This window comes from Entelurus aequoreus, linkage group LG10 (assembly GCF_033978785.1).
Source record: "Entelurus aequoreus isolate RoL-2023_Sb linkage group LG10, RoL_Eaeq_v1.1, whole genome shotgun sequence".
NCBI lineage: Eukaryota > Metazoa > Chordata > Actinopteri > Syngnathiformes > Syngnathidae > Entelurus > Entelurus aequoreus.
Genome location: NC_084740.1, coordinates 51,117,838 through 51,140,675, shown reverse-complemented (window position 1 = coordinate 51,140,675; position 22,838 = coordinate 51,117,838). Strand labels below are relative to the sequence as shown.

The 22,838-nt window shown below is 36.9% G+C and overlaps 1 protein-coding gene across 1 annotated transcript in view; it reads right to left on the bottom strand.

The window, feature by feature from the left end:
• LOC133658763 (receptor for retinol uptake stra6-like) overlaps positions 1–22,838 on the bottom strand; it is an 80,965-nt gene that overhangs the window by 1,557 nt on the left and 56,570 nt on the right. Inside the window, exons 14-17 of the mRNA XM_062061136.1 lie at positions 22,468–22,585; positions 22,244–22,345; positions 19,633–19,796; positions 9,823–9,960 (exon numbers count right to left, since the gene is read on the bottom strand). Of these exons, the coding sequence (XP_061917120.1) occupies positions 9,823–9,960; positions 19,633–19,796; positions 22,244–22,345; positions 22,468–22,585 (522 nt within the window). The remainder of the gene's footprint in view (positions 1–9,822; positions 9,961–19,632; positions 19,797–22,243; positions 22,346–22,467; positions 22,586–22,838) is intronic.

The window sequence follows — 22,838 nt, the reverse complement described above, 5'->3', positions numbered from 1 at the left end:
ATAGATGATGCTACATATGTAAAAAAAAAAAAAAAAAAAAAAACCACCAGTCAAGGAAAATGAGCAAACTACATAAATCACATCCTGTAATTTGATTTTGACATGATTTTTTTATCTTGATAGATTGAAAATAAACACCAATGAGTTGACTCAGAAAGTATACATAACAACAAATAAAGATAGAACACTATTAACCGCAACGTGTAAGTGTAAAATAAAACCCAACCATTATGATTTTTACATTTTCAGAATGTGCTTGTTCCATTTTTAGACAAAGAAAACAATCTGAAGTTGTCTTTATTTTTAAGTTATCGTGCCGTGATTTTACCAGTCCGGCCCACTTGGGAGTAGATTTTTCATTTTCTCCATGTAGCCCCCCATCTAACATGAGTTTGACACCCCTGATTTATAGTCACTGTGTCATATGATACCACTGATACATCCAAAATATCACATCATATGACCTCATCCTGTATTACATCATCATTGTACATGTCATCTTATTAAAGATCATATGTCATTGTAACACATACAGTACAGGCCAAAAGTTTGGACACACCTTCTCCTCATTCAATGTGTTTTCTTTATTTTCATGACTATTTACATTGTAGATTGTCACATCAAAACTATGACACCTGTGAAGTGAAAACCATTTCAGGTGACTACCTCTTGAAGCTCATGGAGAGAATGCCAAGAGTGTGCAAAGCAGTAATCAGAGCAAAGGGTGGCTATTTTGAAGGAACTAGAATATAAAACACATTTTCAGTTATTTCACCTTTTTTTGTTAAGTACATAACTCCACATGTGTTCATTCATAGTTTTGATGTGACAATCTACAATGTAAATAGTCATGAAAATAAAGAAAACTCATTGAATGAAGAGAAGGTGTGTCCAAACTTTTGACCTGTACTAGGGATAATATCGGCCTGCCGATATTATCGGCCGATAAATGCTTTAAAATGTAATATCGGAAATTATGGGTATCGTTTTTTTTATTATCTGTATCGTTTTTTGGGGGTTTAAAAAACTTTTTTTTTTAATTAAATCAACATAAAAAACACAAGATACCCTTACAGTCTGCAAGGGATACAGTCCGTAAGCACACATGATTGTGCGTGCTGCTGCTCCACTAATAGTACTAACCTTTAACAGTTAATTTTACTAATTTTCATTAAATACTAGTTTCTATGTAACTGTTTTTATATTGTTTTACTTTCTTTTTTATTCAAGAAAATGTTTTTAATTTATTTATTTTATTTTATTTTTTATTTTTTAAAAAAGGACCTTATCTTTACCATACCTGGTTGTCCAAATTAGGCATAATAATGTGTTAATTCCACCACTGTATAAATCGGTATCGGTAATTAAGAGTTGGACAATATCGGAATATCGGCAAAAAAGCCATTATCGGACATCCCTAACCTGTATTGTACATCATACTATGCCAAATAGCATCATATCATACATCATCATGTCATATATCATATTAATGATTCTATATCATGGCTAAACCGTACTCCTCACACCATACCCTACCACACATTACATTTATGTAACAATAAGACAATTTATTTCACGGTTATTGTGAGCAAAATGATGAAGGTTATTATTGTTGCAATGTTGTTAAATGTGTCAAAGTCAGGGCCCGCGGGCCAGATCTGGTGAATGAATCATATATGGCCCCCGGGATGATATTTGATTAGTATTAGAACCGGCCCGCAGGCCACAGCCAACTACTTTGGCACGTGTTGCAGCCATGAAATTCTAAGTTAATTATTATTTGCCAAAAAAAAAATTAAGTTTATGAGTTTGAACATCAAATATGTTGTCTTTGTAGTGCATTCAACTGAATATGGGTTGAAAAGGATTTGCAAATCATTGTATTCCGTTTATATTTACATCTAACACAATTTCCCAACTCATATGGAAACGGGGTTTGTATTATCAATTTTATGCAGAAATTAGTCGTAAAAATTTGCTTCCGCATCTGTTCCTGACACATGCGTTTCGGGCTGGCTGCTCGGAAAACAAGCCCCGCCCACTCTGCTTTGTTCCTGGTCTGAGCTGCTGTGACCTAGATTACCCTAATAACTCCTAGAACACCCTAAAGTGCAGATTTCAACCATTGAAATACTTTCTATAGTTCAAGACTTGCGCTCATTATAAAAAACAGCACTGCACATCATAATGGCGGCGACAGTTTTGATGTTAAAGGTCTAAAAAAATATATTTTCCGCACTATAAGGCGCACCGGATTATAAGGCGCACCTTCAATGAATGGCCTATTTTAAAACTTTGTTCATATATAAGGCGCACCGCATTATAAGGCGCATAGAATAGAACATGGGTGTCCAAAGTGCGGCCCGGGGGCCATTTGCGGCCCGCGGGTCATTTTTTAACAGCCCCACGGCACATTTTAAAAATACGGTTGAAAAAAATTAAAAACATAAAAAGTGGTATGAAAGAGCAAACAGGTGAAATGTAACAAGAAAATGTTGCAATGTTTACTCTAATAACACAAAGCTGTCATGCAGGCTGTTTCTTTCTTTAAAAAATAATAATGAATCAAAATCAATGTCATTATGAATTATTGACCTATTCAAGGCTCCAATTACGTCACATTAAATATTGCACTGAGATATTTTTTGGGGAAAATGTTGCATATTTTGTGTTCGCCATATAAAAAAACTGAGCTATTTTTTTTAAAGAAGGGCCTCAAACGAACAAACAAAAAACATAAACTACAATAAAACTTATAATTGACGGACGGATCTGAAGTTGATCTCGAGATTATTGTGTTCAAAGTAAACAGTAAAAAAAAAATTATAATTTATTTTTTAAAACTTTAATGAGTAGGGCCCTTTTGGATCCCCAATAATTTTAGTGGGATTTGTTTTTAAGTGTCATTGCTTAAAAAATAATGAATTAAAATCAACGGTGTTATGAGTTATTGACCTTTTTAAGGCTCCAATTATTATATAATCTCAAATATTCCACTTAAAAATTTTATTGGGTGAAAATATTGCATATTTTGTATTTTTTCCATTAAAAAAATGTGTTTTCTGTGACAAAAAGAGCATACAACTTTAATCTTTAAAAACGTTATATTGACAGATAGACCTAATGTTGATCTAGAGATTTAAAACTTGAATAATAATAAAAAATTATAATACTGAATAATGACACATTTTTTATATTTTTTTGGACCAAAACCCTGTGGGGTCCCCGGGATCAAGCTTGACTGGAGGCCTAAATGTATATTTTTTATACACACACTACCGTTCAAAAGTTTGGGGTCACATTGAAATGTCCTTATTTTTGAAGGAAAAGCACTGTACTTTTCAATGAAGTTAACTTTAAACTAGTCTTAACTTTAAAGAAATACACTCTATACCAGGGGTCGGCAACCCAAAATGTTGAAAGAGCCACATTGGACCAAAAATACAAAAACAAATCTGTCTGGAGCCGCAAAAAAGTAAAAGCCATATTACATGTGTCATGAGATACTCGAATCAGTGAAGCATGTTTAATATAAACAGTGTGATTTATAACAATTAGGGAGGTTTGTGTCATGTTTGTCCTCCTACAGAAACCATACTAAAACAAAAAAATATATTTTTTTCCCATCATCTTTTTCCATTCTTCATACATTTTTGAAAAATCTCCATAGAGCCACTAGGGCGGCGCTAAAGAGCCGCATGCGGCTCTAGAGCCGCGTGTTGCCGACCCCCGCTCTATACATTGCTAATGTGGTAAATGACTATTCTAGCTGCAAATGTCTGGTTTTTGGTGCAATATCTACATAGGTGTATAGAGGCCCATTTCCAGCAACTATCACTCCAGTGTTCTAATGGTACAATGTGTTTGCTCATTGGCTCAGAAGGCTAATTGATGATTAGAAAACCCTTGTGCAATCATGTTCACACATCTGAAAACAGTTTAGCTCGTTACAGAAGCTACAAAACTGACCTTCCTTTGAGCAGATTGAGTTTCTGGAGCATCACATTTGTGGGGTCAATTAAAACGCTCAAAATGGCCAGAAAAAGAGAACTTTCATCTGAAACTCGACAGTCTATTCTTGTTCTTAGAAATGAAGGCTATTAAACAAAATTGTTTGGGTGACCCCAAACTTTTGAACAGTAGTGTATATTGTAGTAGTTTTTGAAATAAAAAATATCAAAATGGCCCCCGCTTGCTTTGATTTTTCAGTGTGCGGCCCTCTGTGAAAAAAGTTTGGACACCCCTGGAATAGACGCTGCAGTAGAGGCTGGGGTTGCGAGACCTGTTGTGGCTCAATATCGGTCCATATATAAGGTGCACCGGAGTATAAGGCGCACTGTCAGCTTTTGAGAAAATTGGAGGTTTTTAGGTGCGCCTTATAGTGCGGAAAATACGGTATGTAGAACGTCCAGGGGGCCGGATTGTAAATCTTAACGGGTCGTATTTTGCCCAGGTCGGCCATACCACATGACAAATAGCAAATATACAATTGATCAAGTGACACTGCAGCATCAAATGAGACATAAGAGTAATTTAAAAAAATGCATGGACAAAAATACTTAAAAATTAAGGGTAATTCACATAATCGGAGCAATTTTGCACGGAAAAAGTTTGATATTTTAGAACCGATCCTATTGTTGGATCTGCGCAGGTGTACCAGATGTCTGCTCTTCAATATAACCATCACTGCAATAACAACATTTGAGGACCGTAGAGATTGGACAAGAGCAGTAAGAATAGAAAGCAATCACACCGTAATCCCCTCGGCGCGGTACAGAACACGCGTCTGCGTTCTCGCCGTTAACGCCGAAAAAACCTGGGTCCCTGAGCCGCGTGAATATAAACCAGGCAATTAGCGCAGCTCATCTGTGTAATCAGCTCCCACACAATGAATCCATGTAGCTTATTGTTGGCCAGTAGTATCATATTAGGCACATCTAAAAGGGCCCTGATGGATTTTTGGGTTAATAGCTCAATTTATTTTCCTGCCTTCAGGCATCCCTTTAAATAAAACATGTGGTTGATATTTGGACACGCTGGAAAGGGCAGCTGAATACTTTATGACAGATTTGATTGAGACCATAAGCCCTGAGACTGTAAATTATGCCGCGCGAGACTCAATTTGCTCTTCACATATTAAATCAGCCTTCGTTTCTACGGCGCGTGCAAGACGGCGTCACGATGGGATTATGTATCGGACACTTGCTGCTGAATGCTAAAGCAACACCAGCTCCGTCTCCACAAGTCTGTCTGCTGCCTAAAATCCTTCTGGGGTGAATAATGTGATGATTATGTGGAGAAAAAACAATCACTACACTGCAAAAAGTCAGTGTTCAAAAACAAGAAAAAATTAAAGCTGCAAGCAGCGTTGGTCGGGCCCGCATATTTGGCAGGTGCTAGTCCTAAGTGTCCAAAAACTTTTGTCTACTGTTAGTCCTAAGTGTCCCAATACTTTTGTTGACATCAGCGCAGTGGTCCAGTGGTTTTATGAAGGCTCGTAAAATCACAGCAGCATTATCAGCGCAGCGGTTCTTTGAAGGCTCGTAAAATCAAAACCGTAGCACTTATCAAAACTCTTTGAGTATCCGTCAATCAGAAGGGTTCAATCTCTCTCCTGTAGTAGTTTGAAGCCGAAACGACAAACGCGCTCAGAGGAGATAATGTTTGATGTTTGGTGACCGCTTTTTACAAAAATTTTGTTTTGAAGGGGAGATTGCAAACTTCCTGTTAATTTTTGCTGAAGGATGTCAATCTATGAAATGTAGGTCTAAGTGAGACCTACGTATAGGTTTTTGTTGCATGTCTCTAAGACGATACTACCGGAAGTTACAAGCAGTTTTGTCTGTGTTTTCCTCTGAGGAGCAGTTTTGTCTCTGTTTTATTAAAAAATTGCGCTAGAGCGCAATTTTGAGTTTTGGGGTTCCTTTTTTTATTAGATCGCAATTTCCACCAGTCCTGATGTGTGTGAAAAGTTTGGTGAGTTTTGAAGTATTTTAAGGGGGTCAAATTACAGCTCAAAGAGGCAAAAATGAGTGTTTTTAGTAAATTTTTGTCTTGAAGGGGAAATTGCCAACTTTCTGTTGGTTTTTGCCCGAGGATGTGAAATTATGAAAGGTAGGTCTAAGTTAGACCTACATAGAGGTTTTTGTTTTATGTCTCTACGACCTTCCTAGTGGGAGTTACAGGCAGTTTGTTTGTTTTTTTTCCTAGGGGGCGGTAGAGCGCAATTTTGAGTTTTGGGGTTTGGTTTTTTTATTAGATGGCAATTTTCGCAGGTCCTGATGTGTGTGTCAAATATGGTGAGTTTTGAAGCATGTTAAGTGGGTCAAATTGCAGCTCAAAGAGGCGGCTGGTATAATAATAATAAAACCTTACAAATTCAATAGAGTCCTCTGTCCCTGTACAAAGGACTCCCTGTGGGAGTCCTTTATACAGGGCCATGCGGGCCCTAAAAAATACAAAAATGAGGGGTATTTTATTTGAACTAAGCAAAATTATCTGCCAATAGAACAAGAAAATGTGGCTTGTCAAGACTTTCCAAAACAAGCTAGCTAACTTCAATGAACCCCAAAATAGCTTAAAATAAGTATATTCTCACTAATAAGTGCACTTTTCTTGGTAGAAAAAAAAGAGACATTTTTGCTCAATATGTTGAAAAATATTCTTAAATGAAGTAAATGCTAGTGCCATTATCTTGACATAATGATATGCGCTCGGCATTACATTTCTTGAAACCAGCAAACTTATACTAAAAACTAGTTTATTGTTCTTAAAGGCCTACTGAAATGAATTTTTTTTATTTAAACGGGGATAGCAGATCCATTCTATGTGTCATACTTGATCATTTCGCGATATTGCCATATTTTTGCTGAAAGGATTTAGTATAGAACAACGACGATAAAGTTCGCAACTTTTGGTCTCTGATAAAAAAAAAGCCTTGCCCCTACCGGAAGTAGCGTGACGTTGTCAGTTGTTCACTTCCTCATATTTTCCTATTGCTTTCAATGCAGCTAGAGCTATTCGGACCAAGAAAGCGACGATTACCCCATTAATTTGAGCGAGGATGAAAGATTCGTGGATGAGGAACGTTAGAGTGACGGACTAGAATGCAGTGAAATACATATCTTTTTTCGCTCTGACCGTAACTTAGGTACAAGCTGGCTCATTGGATTCCATACTCTCTCCTTTTTCTATTGTGGATCACGGATTTGTATTTTAAACCACCTCGGATACCATATCCTCTTGAAAATGAGAGTCGAGAACGCGAAATGGACATTCACAGTGACTTTTATCTCCACGACAATACATCGACGAAGCTCTTTAGCTACTGAGCTAATGTGATAGCATCTGTCTCAAATGCGGATAGAAACAAAATAAATAAACCCCTGACTGGAAGGATAGACAGAAGATCAACAATACTATTAAACCATGTACATGTAACTACACAGTTAATAATTCTCAGCCTGGCAAAGCTTAACAATGCTGTTGCTAACGACGCTAAGGCTAACTTAACAACTTAGCAACCGGACCTCACAGAGCTATGATAAAAACATTAGCGCTCCAACTACGCCAGCCAGCCCTCATATGCTCATCAACACCCGTGCTCACCTGCGTTCCAGCGATCGACGGCGCGACGAAGGACTTCCCCCCAACACAGATGCGGTTGGCGGCTAGCATCGGCTGGCGCGTCTGCTATCCAAGTAAGTCCTTCTTGTTGTGTTGCTACAGCCAGCCGCTAATACACCGATCCCACCTACAGCTTTCTTCTTTGCAGTCTTCATTGTTCATTAAACAAATTGCAAAAGATTCACCAACACAGATTTCCAGAATACTGTGGAATTATGAAATGAAAACAGAGCTTTTTGTATTAGCTTCAATGGGGAAGCCATACCTCTGTTCTCCTGGCTACGTCACGCGCATACGTCATCCTCCAAAGGCGTTTTCAACCGGAAGTTTAGCGGGAAATTTAAAATTGCACTTTATAAGTTAACCCGGCCGTATTGGCATGTGTTGCAATGTTAAGATTTCATCATTGATATATAAACTATCAGACTGCGTGGTCGGTAGTAGTGGCTTTCAGTAGGCCTTTAATGGAAAGGCAACAAGGCAAGCGCTTGTTACTCTCGGGGTCTCCTAGCCGCTCATGCAAATCATATTGTCTAAAAAAGCATTTTTCCATGGATAACATGACATCATCGCGCCAAGTGCGTGCTCTTTCAGTCAATTAGTGCACATATATACAGCCCGGCTCCCGGCCAACATTTTTTTTATTGTAATTTTGAGGAATTTATCTGAATGTGCATGAACTTATTCTGTTCAAAATAGTTTGAAATGTTAAATGTTAAATATTTTAAATATTAACTGTCAGTTCACTGTACTGTGCCAACTGTACTACTACATGATTTTTTTTTCATGCTCGAAATAAGAAATGATTACTTTAAAAAAGTAGTTTTATACCTGTGAGTGTTGATGACACGGCTTTGCAACAGTTGATATTCTAGTTTCAAGCATGTTTTACTCAATATAGGTCATCAAATCTCAGCAACAAGCTGTAATATCTTACTGAGATCATTTAGGACTAGAGCTGTCCGATATTATCGGCCAATAAATGCTTTAAAATGTAATATCGGAAATTATCGGTATCGTTTTTTTAATTATCGGTATCGGTTTTAAATTAAATTTTTTTTATTTTTATTAAATCAACATAAAAAACACAAGATACACTTACAATTAGTGCACCAACCCAAAAAACCTCCCTCCCCCATTCACACTCATTCACACAAAAGGGTTGTTTCTTTCTGTTATTAATATTCTGGTTCCTACATATATTATATTATAAGAGGTTCCGCAGCCTCCGTAGCAGAACCTCCAGGTTCTGTAACAGCTTCTTCCCTCAAGCCGTAAGACTCTTGAACGCATCATAATTAAATTATCCCCTCATCTCCCCCCCAAAATGGATTAACTCGCTGGAATAAAAAAGACAATAAAACATACATCCATAAACGTGGACGCATGTGGAAAAGTGCAATGTATTTATCTGTACAGTAATCTATTTATTTATTTATATATATTTATATATTTTTATTTAGTATATATATATATATATGTATTTATTATTTATATATATTTATTTATTTATATATGCACCTTATTGCTTTTTTATCCTGCACTACCATGAGCTTATGTAACGAAATTTCGTTCTTATCTGTGCTGTAAAGTTCAAATTTGAATGACAATAAAAAGGAAGTCTAAGTCTAAGTCTATATATCAATACAGTCTGCAAGGGATACAGTCGGTAAGCACACATGATTGTGCGTGCTGCTGGTCCACTAATAGTACTAACCTTTAACAGTTAATTTGACTCATTTTCATTCATTACTAGTTTCTATGTAACTGTTTTTATATTGTTTTACTTTCTTCTTTATTCAAGAAAATGTTTTTAATTTGTTTATCTTATTTTATTTTATTATTATTTTTTAAAAAAGGACCTTATCTTCACCATACCTGGTTGTCCAAATTAGGCATAATAATGTGTTAATTCCACGACTGTATATATCGGTATCGGTTGGTATCGGTATTTAAGAGTTGGACAATATCGGAATATCGGATATCAGCAAAAAAGCCATTGTCGGACATCCCTGTTTAGGACCAAAACCCTTAAAACAAGTAAAACACTCTAACATAAAATCTGCCTAGTGAGAAGAATGATCTTATCAGACAGAAAATAAGCAAATATCACCCTTATTTGAGATATTTAATCTTATTTAGATTTCAGTTTTTGCAGTGTTTGGGCACCAAATGACATTCCTTTTTGCTACACACCCTCTTCAGCATCCCGCGACCTCTGCGTGACATTGTCCTTCTGGTCCGCCGACTGCAGCAGCATCCCGCAGAAAGCTTTCATCACAGGGTGGGACTGGCTCACCTCAATCTTCAGATAATGAGCATAACAGCGGTAGGCTGCAGACGGACACAAGTGGTGGAGGGGGTTTTAAAAAAAAACACAAAAAAAAGCGTTAGCTTTGAGGCAATCACACATAATCACCATACAATCATGTGCTTTTTCAAACACCTGTTTTGGCTGACAAGAGGTGTCTTAAAGCTGCAGCCGTTTCAGAGTGCGCTATTAGAGTCACTCGCATTGCGTCGCACCGCATACACAAATCACACAAGCTGCACTTAGTCGAGCCAGGGAAAGTCATGTGGATATGGTGAGGCTGAAAGCCGCATCAGCTCGGGGGAAAATGGCTTCATTTTAAACAATTCCAGGTTATTTGAATATTGTGAAAAAAAAAAAAAGATTTTGGATAGAGATGTATCCAAATGTACAGATGTAATATTGTACATGCTAATTGGGATATTTATATATTGTATATGTTACATAAAAATATAATTTAATAATATATCAGTATGTATCATATACTACGGAGCCCCTAAAGGGACGTAGGGGAATTTCTTTTTTTTATTTTATTTTATTTTTAAAAAAAAATTTTTAGACATGTATCTCCTGCGCAAGAGAAACTATCTCGTGCGTACGAGAAACTTTTTATAAAGTTATAAAAAAACATATACTTATAATTTTTTATTTTTTTAAATTTTTTTAGACATGTATCATGTATCTCTTGCGCACGAGATAGGGAAATTCATTTTTTTATAATAATTTTTTTTTTAGACATGTACAGTATCTCATGCGCACGAGAAACTATCTCGCGTGCACAAACTTTCTCGTGCGCACAAGATAGTTTCTCGTGCGGCACGAGATACATGTCTTTAAAAAAAAACTTTTTACAAAGTTATAAAAAAAAAAAAGAAATGTATAATTTTTTATTTTTTTTAAAAAACATTTTTAAACATGTATCTTCTGCGCACGAGATAGGGAATTTTTTGTTTTTATATATTTTTTCATTTTTTTAGACATGTATCTCGTGTGCACAAGAAACTATCTGCTGCGCACGAGATACATGTCTAAAAAAAAAAAAAAATTATACATTTTTAAAACATTTTTTTATAACTTTATAAAAAGTTTCTCGTGTGGCACGAGATACATGTCTAAAAAAAAAAACTTTTTACAAAGTTATAAAAAAAAAAAGAAATGTATAATTTTTTTTTATTTTATTTTTTTTAGACATGTATCTCGTGCGCACAAGATAGGGAATTTTTTGTTTTTATATATGTTTTTCTTTTTTTTAGACATGTATCTCGTGCACACGAGAAACTATCTGCTGCGCACGAGATACATGTCTAAAAAAAAAAAAAATTATACATTTTAAAATTTTGTTTTTATAACTTTATAAAAAGCTTCTCGTGCGCACGAGATACATGTCTAAAAAAAAACTCTTTACAAAGTTATAAAAAAAAAAAAAGAAATGTATAATTTTTTATTTTTTTAGACATGTATCTCCTGCGCACGAGATAGGGAATTTTTTGTTTTTATATATTTTTTCCTTTTTTTTAGACATGTATCTCGTGCGCACGAGAAACTATCTGCTGCGCACGAGATACATGTCTTAAAAAAAAAAAAAAATTATACACTTTTAAATTTTTTTTTTATAACTTTATAAAAAGTTTCTCGTGCGCACGAGACACATGTCTAAAAAAAAAAAAATTAAAAAATGTTTTTTTTCCCCCATGTCCCTTAGTAATATACTGTATATATAATATGTAAATATTACATATATGTTAGGGCTGGGCGATATGGCCTATTTTTAATATCTGGATATGTTTAGGCCATGTGACGATACACCATATATATGTGGATATTTTGCCTTAGCCTTGAATGAACACTTGATGCATATAATCACAGCAGTATGATGATTCTATGTGTCTACATTAAAACATTATTCTTCATACTGCATTAATATATGCTACTTTTAAACTTTCATGCAGAGAGGGAAATCACAACTAAAAGTGTATTTATTAAACAGTTATTAAGCAGTGGCACAAACATTCATGTCATTTCAAAACAGAAAGTGCAAGATTGTCAGAGACATTTTAAAACAAGCTATTAGTGCACTTTTGTGCATGATGTCACTAAGATGACATATCAAAACAACACTAAATTAAAGTGCACTTTTTGTACAGAACGCCACTACAATAGTTTAAAACAAATAAAGTGCACTTTTGTGCATGATGTCACACAAGATATGTCAATAAGTGTCAAATACAAATGAGCTGCATAATAGGAAATCAAATCCTTCGCTATGTGGTAGGTTCCTGCGGACAATATCTCCTTCTGTTGTTGACTATTTTTTTCCACACGGTGTTGATGTGGAAATGGTTGCTTGGGCATTTTGTGGGTGTGGCACCGGCCGGAGATGTTGACATGTGGGGTTTCAAGCACTCTTCATTCTCTAGCGGGTGACTTTTCAAATGATGCTACAAATTAGCAGTGATGCTACTTTTTGTAGCGACGCAATTGCCCCACACTTGACATATTACGGTTGTCTGTTCGACATCTTCCCGCTTGTAGCCAAACCACCGCCAGACGATGGACCCCCTGCTGTTTTTCTTGGGAATTAATTCTTCCTTCATTTGTTACCAGATCCGCACCTTCTTTCTCTCGTATTACCACTCGCACCAAAGCTAACTTTAGCCATGCTGCTACCTCTCTGCTCGGCGAGGGCGTATACGTATGTGACATATGTAAGAAGGTGCGCTTGTTTTACGTCTCTGTGAGAAGGAGAGACAAGAAAGAGTGAGAAGAGCCTGTAGTGTAATGCCCGCAGCTAAAAGCGACTGCGTGAGAACGTATACTCCAATATCACCATGTAGTAATTTTCTATATCGCACAGAGACAAACCCGCGATATATCGATATATCGCCCAGCCCTAATATATGTTAGATTTTATATTGCTACTATGGTACATTTTTAGTCTACTTTATACCTGCATTATCCTTTCCATCCTTTGTAAGTGAGCTACTGTGTGGGACAATTTCCCTTGTGGATCAATAAAGTTTGTCTAAGTCCAAGTCTAAGTCTAAGATGTAAAAAGGTGTTGCTGTATTTAATGAATCCCCAAAACTACTATTCAAATGAATTATTAGGGCATACTTGCCAACCTTGGGACCTCCGAATCCGGGAGATGTATATTGTAGCGTCCCGGAAGAGTTAGTGCTGCAAGGGATTCTGGGTATTTGTTCTGTTGTGTTTATGTTGTGTTACGGTGCGGATGTTCTCCCGAAATGTGTTTGTCATTCTTGTTTGGTGTGGGTTCACAGTGTGGCGCATATTTCTAACAGTGTTAAAGTTGTTTATACGGCCACCCTCAGTGTGACCTGTATGGCTGTTGACCAAGTATGATTTGCATTCACTTATGTGTGTGTGTAAAAGCCGCATATATTATGTGAGAGGGCCGGCACGCTGTTTGTAAGGAGAAAAAACGGGCGTGACGACAGGTTGTAGAGGACGCTGAAGCATACTTGCCAACCCTCCCGTTTTTAGCGGGAGAATCCCGGTATTCAGCGCCTCTCCCGACAACCTCCCGGCAGAGATTTTCTCCCGACAAACTCCCGGTATTCAGCCGGAGCTGGAGGCCACGCCCCCACCAGCTCAATGCGGACCTGAGACTTAGTGGGGACAGCCTGTTCTCACGTCCGCTTTCCCACAATATAAACAGCTTGCCTGCCCAATGAACGGAGAAGTTAAACAGGACAATACTGCCATCTAATGGATAGCCAACGGAACACTGAAATTCAAGTATTTTTTTTTTCTATGTAAATAAAATAAATATATATATATATATATATATATATATATATATATATATATATATATATATATATATATATATATATATATATGAAATATATATGAAATACTCGAGTTGGTGAATCCTAGCTGTAAATAACAACGCCCCCACCCCCCACCTCCTGATATTGGAGGTCTCAAGGTTGGCAAGTATGCACCGAAGGCATTGCCTTTAAGGCACGCCCCCAATATTGTTGTCCGGCTGGAAATCAGGAGAAATTCGGGAGAATGGTTGCCCCGGGAGATTTTTGGGAGGGGCACTGAAATTTGCGAGTCTCCCGGGAAAATCGGGAGGGTTGGCAATTATGTATTAGGGGTGTCGCGATACGATACTGATATCAGTCCGATATCAGCAAAACAAGTATCTGATGACATCGGCTTGCATGTAAAATCTACGATATAGGCGCAGATACGAGCAGTCCTACAAGCACGTTTACTTGTGCAAAGCTGGACAGCCATCGAAGTATCCTCCAATAAACACACAACGTTGGTCTTTTCTTGTATTCTAGTGAAGTCATTTACAAAAGGAAAACATGGGACCTAGCAGCTACACAACAGCTAAGCAGTTGTGTATAATACAATACAAGTGTCTTTAATTGACCAATATTGCAGTCTAAAACATGACATTGATGAATATAAACACAATAATTATAGCTGCATATTACTGACGGATACAAAGGCAGAAGCGTAGTAGAAAATATCCAGTAACAAATGTGTCCGCATTATTTAACTTACTGCCTCACGCCATTGATTTAAAGAATTATTGTGATGGCTACATGTCGCCAAAACCAAATTAACATTCCGTTTCAAAAGTATAAATCTGCCCTACGGTTGGTGTTTTTCATACCAACCTGAGTAATTACACTTCATCAAACATTTTCTAACATTCCACTTCACAAAATGGAGGCTCCAATATCGGTATCATATATCGGAGGTGAAAAAGTCGTATTGCTAATGATATTTACTCACATTACAGTAATTGAGGGGTTATTTGTACATTTTACAATCCAATGACCTAAATGTACTTCCTCCACCAGGAAGTCATGCAATCATGGTCAATGATGTTTCTGTCATTTAGGAAAATAACTCAAAATGTTAAGGGCAGATTTTCTATGAAAATTTCAGCAATTGTAAGAAATAGATCTAGATACAGTAATCCCTTGTACTGTTAATTGGTTCCGGGCCTGACTGTTGTAAATGGAATTATTATTCATGAATTAAATATTTTAATCGCTAGAGCAAGCAAAAGATGACCTTCAAAACACGAGTTTGACATTATAAAAGCCCTCTAGACATGAAAAAAGGGACACATGATTACATTTTAGCCTGATATTTTTCTACAGTGAATCTTGTTTTTTGGTTAGTCATCCATCCTAAAAAGGACTGAATCGTACAAAAATCCGATCAATTTTTTCATAACAAATCCAATGAATCCGTTTCAGACACCCTCAAATATGAACACAAACACATTTTGTAGAGAATAATTATATTTGTATATGCAGAAAACAATGCAAAATACATATAAATGGATGATACTTTTCCACAAGTTCTTTCTTGAATTTAATATACCCTCATCAACCAAAAGGACTTTGGCTTGGATAGCAGACGCGCTATCCGACGCTAGCCGCCGACCGCATCGATGATCGGGTGAAGTCCTTCGTCGCTCCGTCGATCGCTGGAACGCAGGTGAGCACGGGTGTTGATGAGCAGATGAGGGCTGGCGTAGGTGGAGCGCTAATGTTTTTATCATAGCTCCGACGAGGTCCCGTAGCTAAGTTAGCTTTAATGGCGTCGTTAGCAACAGCATTGCTAGGCTTCGACAGGCGGCACAGCATTAACCGTGTAGTTACAGGTCCAGTGTTTGGTTCTGTGTCTCCTGATAGTAGTATTGTTGATCTTCTGTCTATCCTTCCAGTCAGGGGCTTATTTCTTTTGTTTCTATCTGCATTTAAGCACAATGCTATCACGTTAGCTCCGTAGCTAAAGTGCTTCGCCGATGTATTGTCGTGGAGATAAAAGTCACTGTGAATGTCCATTTCACGTTCTCGACTCTCATTTTCAAGAGGATATAGTATCCGAGGTGGTTTAAAATACTAATCCGTGATCCACAATAGAAAAAGGAGAGAGTGTGGAATCCAATGAGCCAGCTTGTACCTAAGTTACGGTCAGAGCAAAAAAAGATACGTCCTGCACTGCACTCTAGTCCTTCACTCTTACGTTCCTCATCCACAAATCTTTCATCCTCGCTCAAATTAATGGGGTAATCGTCGCTTTCTCGGTCCGAACCGCTCTCGCTGCTGGTGTAAACAATGGGGAAATGTGAGGAGCCTTTCAACTTGTGACGTCACGCTACTTTCGGTACAGGCAAGGCTTTTTTTTATCAGCGACCAAAAGTTGCGAACTTTATCGTCGATGTTCTCTACTAAATCCTTTCAGCAAAAATATGGCAATATCGCGAAATGATCAAGTATGACACATAGAATGGATCTGCCAACCCCGTTTAAATAAAAAAAAATCATTTCAGTAGGCCTTTAAGGCGGTCTGTCATAACATTTTTAGCATTCAATCAGACTTCATTGTGAGGTTTTATATTAGTGTTCCTAAGATATACTGGCCCCCAGACACATTTGTTTCTCTAAATTTGGCCCCCGAGTCAAAATAATTGCCCAGGCCTGCTCTAGACCATCGCCTGAAACCCATAAATGCCATGAGGTCACTGGATTGCAACCCAGCTACACCCCTCTAACTGTATTCTATGTCTGCTCTTAGACAGTTGTATTAGTCATCAATCCCACTGTATTTTTAAGTCAAATAAACTGCAGGGCAAATAACGCTATTGTATTCTAGTTTAAATCATATATATTATTGAATAGCAAATATATACATAAAAACAAATAAGCACACCTGGAAACAATAGTGAATATTGGACAGAACAACCGCCTGGCAGTAAGTTATTTATTTATTTATGTTTTGCACTTTCATTCTTAAAAGGTGTTGCATAATTGACAAAGACCTGGTTTTATACCATGTGTTACAAACCCCAAAACCAGTGAAGTTGTCACATTATGTAAATTATAAATAAAAACAAAATACGATGATTTGCAAATCCTTTTCAACTTATATTCAATTGAATAGACTGCAAAGACAAGATAATTAACGTTCGAACTGGAAAACTTTGTTATTTTTTACCAATGTTAGCTCATTTGGAATTTGATGCCTGCGACATGTTTCAAAAAAGCTGGCACAAGTGGCAAAAAAGACTGAGGAAGTTGAGGAATGCTCATCAAACACTTATTTGGAACATCCCACAGGTGAACAGGCTAATTGGGAACAGGTGGGTGCCATGATTGGGTATAAAAGCAGCTTCCATGAAATGCTCAGTCATTCACAAACAAGGATGGGGCGAGGGTCACCACTTTGTCAACAAATGCCTGAGCAAATTGTTGAACAGTTTAAGAACAACATTTCTCAACCAGCTATTGCAAGGAATTTAGGGATTTCACCATCTACGCTCCGTAATATCATCAAAAGGTTCAGAGAATCTGGAGAAATCACTGCACGTAAGCCATGATATTACGGACCTTCGATCCCTCAGGCGGTACTGCATCAAAAAGCGACATCAGTGTGTAAAGGATATCACCACATGGGCTCAGGAAAACTTCAGAAAAACCACTGTCAGCAACTACAGTGTGTAGCTAAATCTGTAAGTGCAAGTTAAAACTCTACCATGCAAAGCGAAAGCCATTTATCAACAACACCCAGAAACGCCGCCGGCTTCGCTGGGCCTGAGCTTATCTAAGATGGACTGATACAAAGTGGAAAAGTGTTCTGTGATCTGACGAGTCCACATTTCAAATTGTTTTTTTAAACTGTGGACGTCGTGTCCTCCGGACCAAAGAGGAAAAGAACCATCCGGATTGTTCTAGGCGCAAAGTGGAAAAGCCAGCATGTGTGATGGTATGGGGGTGTATTAGTGCCCAAGACATGGGTAACTTACACATCTGTGAAGGCGGCATTAATGCTGAAAGGTACATACAGCTTTTGGAGCAACATATGTTGCCATCCAAGCAACGTTACCATGGACGCCCCTGCTTATTTCAGCAAGACAATGCCAAGCCACGTGTTACATCAACGTGGCTTCATAGTAAAATAATGCGGGTACTAGACTGGCCTGCCTGTAGTCCAGACCTGTCTCCCATTGAAAATGTGTGGCGCATTATGAAGCCTAAAATAGCACAAAGGAGACCCCCGGACTGTTGAACAACTTAAGCTGTACATCAAGCAAGAATGGGAAAGAATTCCACCTGAGAAGCTTCAAAAATGTGTCTCCTCAGTTCCCAAACATTTACTGAGTGTTGTTAAAAGGAAAGGCCATGTAACACAGTGGTGAACATGCCCTTTCCCAACTACTTTGGCATGTGTTGCAGCCATGCAATTCTAAGTTAATGATTATTAAGTATACGTATCTAAGTTTGAACATGAAGTATCTTGTCTTTGCAGTCTATTCAATTGAATATAAGATGAAAAGGATTTGCAAATCATCGTATTCTCTTTTTATTTACGAATTTACACGTGACAACTTCACTGGTATTGGGTTTTGTAAACATTGATACAAAAAAAAAGTCTGACCATTTTTAATCAGTTAAAAATGAGCAGATGTTTGGACGTGTAGTTAGGTCAAATTTCAGTTTTACATTGTTTAAGTACTTTAGTGATTTTTTTCACATAGAAATGTACTGCCGACGACGCGGCGTAAAGAGAAAATCAAGCCCTGTTCCTTCAGTACTACCACAAGCACTGAATGGTTAGATATTCCAAAGCAGTAAGAATACTGCTCTAAAAACATCTTATAGTGGGAAGAAGAATGCACACAAAATGTACATGCTAGGTCAGCTTAGGGCAGGGGTGTCCAAAGTGCGGCCCGGGGGCCATTTGCGGCCCGCAGCTAATTGTTTACCGGCCCGCCACACATTCTGGAAATGCTATTGCAAAAAACAAAAAAATTAACATTAAAAAAAGTGGAATGAGGTGAAATCTAACAAGAAAAAGTTGCAATGTTGACACAAAAGCTGCCATGCAGGCTATTTTTTTTCTCTTTTGTCTATCTTTCTTTTTCTTTTTTTTGCCACTGCTCAAAAAGAAAAATAATGACAAAAAATCCATGTTACAATGAATTATTTTCAAATCTCCAATTAGTTCAAATTTTTCACTTTAAAATGTTTTATGGGGTAAACATTGCATATATTGTGTAGTTGTCATATAAAAACAAACAAAATAATAGTTCAAACGTAAAATGGAATGATATATCTGAAGTTGATCTCGTAACTTAAGTGATGAAAGTAAAAAAAAAAAAAATAATAAAAATGTATCACTTTATGAGTGAGGCACCTTTTGGATCCCAAATATATTTAGTGGTATTTTATTTATCTTTTCACTGTGATGACTCAAAAATATCAAATAATTAAAATCAATGTTGTCCTGCATTATTTATATTTTAGGGCTCTAATTACTACATACTGCATATTTCAGTTTTACTATAAAAACAAAGTTGTTTTTGACAGAAAAGTCATAAAACCTTTTTTTTTTAAAAGTTGATATAGAGATTTACTGTAAGCGTTAAATAAAAAATAATAATACAAATTAGACTTATTTTTAACATTTTAATAACTGAGACCCTTTATGGTCCCCGGGACCCCTAAAGGTAAAATAAATACAAAAAAATCCATATATTTTGTTATGGTTTGAAATGAAAAATATCAAAATGGCCCCCACATGCTTTAATTTGTCCGTTTGCGGCCCTCAGTGGAAAAAGTTTGGACACCCTTGGAGACATGGAAGTAGTTGGCATGTTGGATTGTGTCTGCATGCCATCCAAAGAGGTTTACCTGGATCGAATGCTTCCACATTTCTGTTGAGAAGGCTGATGTCCATGCGTCCCATGTGAAGGATGTTAAACAAGGCTGTGATGATCAGACGCCAGACTGCTAGTAGCACCCCGATGAGAACATTGACTGGAAACAGCAGGAAGGTCAGCAGGAAGAGGTTTCCCCTGGAAGAGAGGTTAGTGAGAAGGTATTAATTGAACAATATGTTTATGATTGTAGTTGAAGTCGCTGCTGTAGAACTATACTGCACCCAGTGTTGGGTTAGTTACTGAAAACCAGTAACTAGTTACAGTTACTAGTTACTTTATTTCAAAAGTAACTCAGTTACTTACACCAAAAAGTAGTGCGTTACTGTGAAAAGTAAGTATTTTGTTACTTATATTTCTATATTTTTTTTTTTTTAAGGCTCCCATTATTGCCCTTTTAGCCTTCATTTCAGTACTGTTATTGCACTGGAGAATAATACAATGTGTTGATCAACTTGACATGCATTTGCATCACTGAACTCTGTAATGCTAGGTTCACACCAACGGCGCTTTGACGGCGCTTTAAAGCGGCATGCAAAGCGGCGTTAAAGCGTAACAAAGCCTGATTAAAGCGTGAGGGTCGTAATGGATCGTGGGAAAGCTTGTAGTGAAGCGGGACATGCGGCAAGTTCGCCAACATTTTTTAAACAGTTTAAAAAAATTCGGCGCTCTGTCAAGGATGGAATAAAGCGCCGAAAGCGTATCAAAGCGTAGGAAAGCTTAACAGATCTTGGTTCAAAGCGCGGACCCCAGTCTACAAGTACAAATAGGAAGAGACTGTGATATTGACTAGTGACATTGAATATAAAAAATAAAAGAAAGACAATTTTAGAAAAAAAATACAACCTTAAAAATTATTTTAGGATTTTTAAACACATATACCTTTTTACCTTTTAAAATCCTTCCTCTTCTTTTCTGACAATTCTGACAATGTTCAAGTAATTTTTTTTTTTATTATTGTAAAGAATAATAAATACATTTTAATTTAATTCTTCATTTTAGCTTCTGTTTTTTCGACAAAGAATATTTGTGAAATATTTCTTCAAACTTATTATGATTAAAATTCAAAAAAATTATTCTGGCAAATCTAGAAAATCTGTAGAATCAAATTTTAATCTTATTTCAAAGTCTTTTGAATTTCTTTTAAAATTTTTGTTCTGGAAAATCTAGAAGAAATAATGATTTGTCTTTGTTAGAAATATAGCTTGGTCCAATTTGTTATATATTTTAACAAAGTGTAAATTGGATTTTAACCTATTTAAAACATGTCATCAAAATTCTAAAATTAATCTTAATCAGGAAAAATTACTAATGATGTTCCTTAAATAATTTTTTTAATTTTTAAAAAATGATTCGAATTAGCTAGTTTTTCTCTTCTTTTTTTCGGTTGAATTTTGAATTTTAAAGAGTCAAAATTTAACATAAACTATGTTTCAAAATTGAATTGTCATTTTTTTCGTGTTTTCTCCTCTTTTAAACCGTTCAATTAAGTTTAAATATAATTAATTATTAATAATAACATAGAGTTAAAGGTAAATTGAGCAAATTGGCTATTTCTGGCAATTTATTTAAGTGTGTATCAAACTAGTAGCCCTTCGCATTAATCAGTACCCAAGAAGTAGCTCTTGGTTTCAAAAAGGTTGGTGACCCCTGCTCTAACCCTAACCAAAATTAAGTCTTTGTTACTTAGAATATGTTCCCCTAGTGTCCAAAAAACTCTAAATTAAGTCTTTGTTACTTAGAATATGTTCCCCATACTAAAGTGTTACCAAAAACATATAACTGTCTTGAATTTGAAAAAAACAACATTTTATTTTTCACTAAAGAAGGGTTCGGTGAATGCGCATATGAAACTGGTGGGGTTCGGTACCTCCAACAAGGTCAAGAACCACTGATTTAGAGTGATGTGATCATCAAACACTCTAGAAGTCTAGAATAAAAGAGTATATAAGAGAATTGACAGAGTGTGTGCACCTTCAGTGCTGTAATGGCTCTATCAATGTTGTCCTGGCTAGCAGTGCCTCGTTAAAATCCAGCCGCTGTTGCTTAGGAGGTGAAGTGTGTCTCTCTTTACGAGCTTCCTCGAAGCATGTTGCTTTTGTAGCTGTCTCAGCAGATTTGATCCAAGACACAACTTACATTGAACTCAAATGTTCATTTCTTTGTGGTCGACAAAAGAAAAGTAGTGAGAATATCTCCATATTAAGAAACTCGGCATCGGGCTTCGCCATGATGTCTTGTTAGTAAACACAGACACGCCCCCTCCCACACAGACAGAGCGCGCCTCATCTCCGTCGCCTCTTCTGCAACTCTCCAATAAAACCCACTCAGATCTTCTCAGTTTCTAGCCGATACTACATGGAAAATAACGTAAAATAACGCATGTAGTAACGGTAACTGAGTTACTGAATATAAAAAATAACGCGTTAGATGACTATTTAGCGCCGAAAGTAACGGCGTTACAGTAACAATCACTGACTGCACCATACTGAGAGTTGGTACTAATTATTCATTAATTAACAATTCAAGAGGCGTTAACATTTGTATTAAGCATGATAAGGACTGAAAGATACTTTTCATTTTACCTGTTGTCAAGGTCTCGTGTGCCAGCCGTCTTTTTGATAAAACAAAACCTGGCAGTTAAATGCTGAATCAGCACAGACAGGAGGATCATCAGCCAGAAAGGCCTAGAAGGACAACATAAACAATCAAACAGCTCCTGCAACGCTCAAAGAATCACCTTTTACAACACTACAGACGACAAACACGACTCTTGTAGCATCCTTTGAGTTACAATGTAGGCACTCACCACATGTTCCACATGGTCTGGAAGAGAATCAGGTTCTGCTGGTGCAGAATGGGCATGATGATGAGGAAGACAGCAATGAGAAGACACAGGAAGAACACCATGGTCTGGATCAGCATGGCTACACGGGGCGAGACAAGGCGTCATTAGTGCATCCAACAACACACACACACTAAATGCTGTCATAGGCAAAGCTTATTTGGAAGAAAGGTAGTTATTTAAAAACTCAATTCTCCAACTTAAATTTCAAAATGTACTGTCTGGAGTACATGAGAAAGTGGAGCAGAAAACTCTCTGACCACATGGTAATTTATCAACAAGTGTATTGCACAACACAGCATAAGAGAACCAGTGTTGTAGTAGCAGTAGGGAGT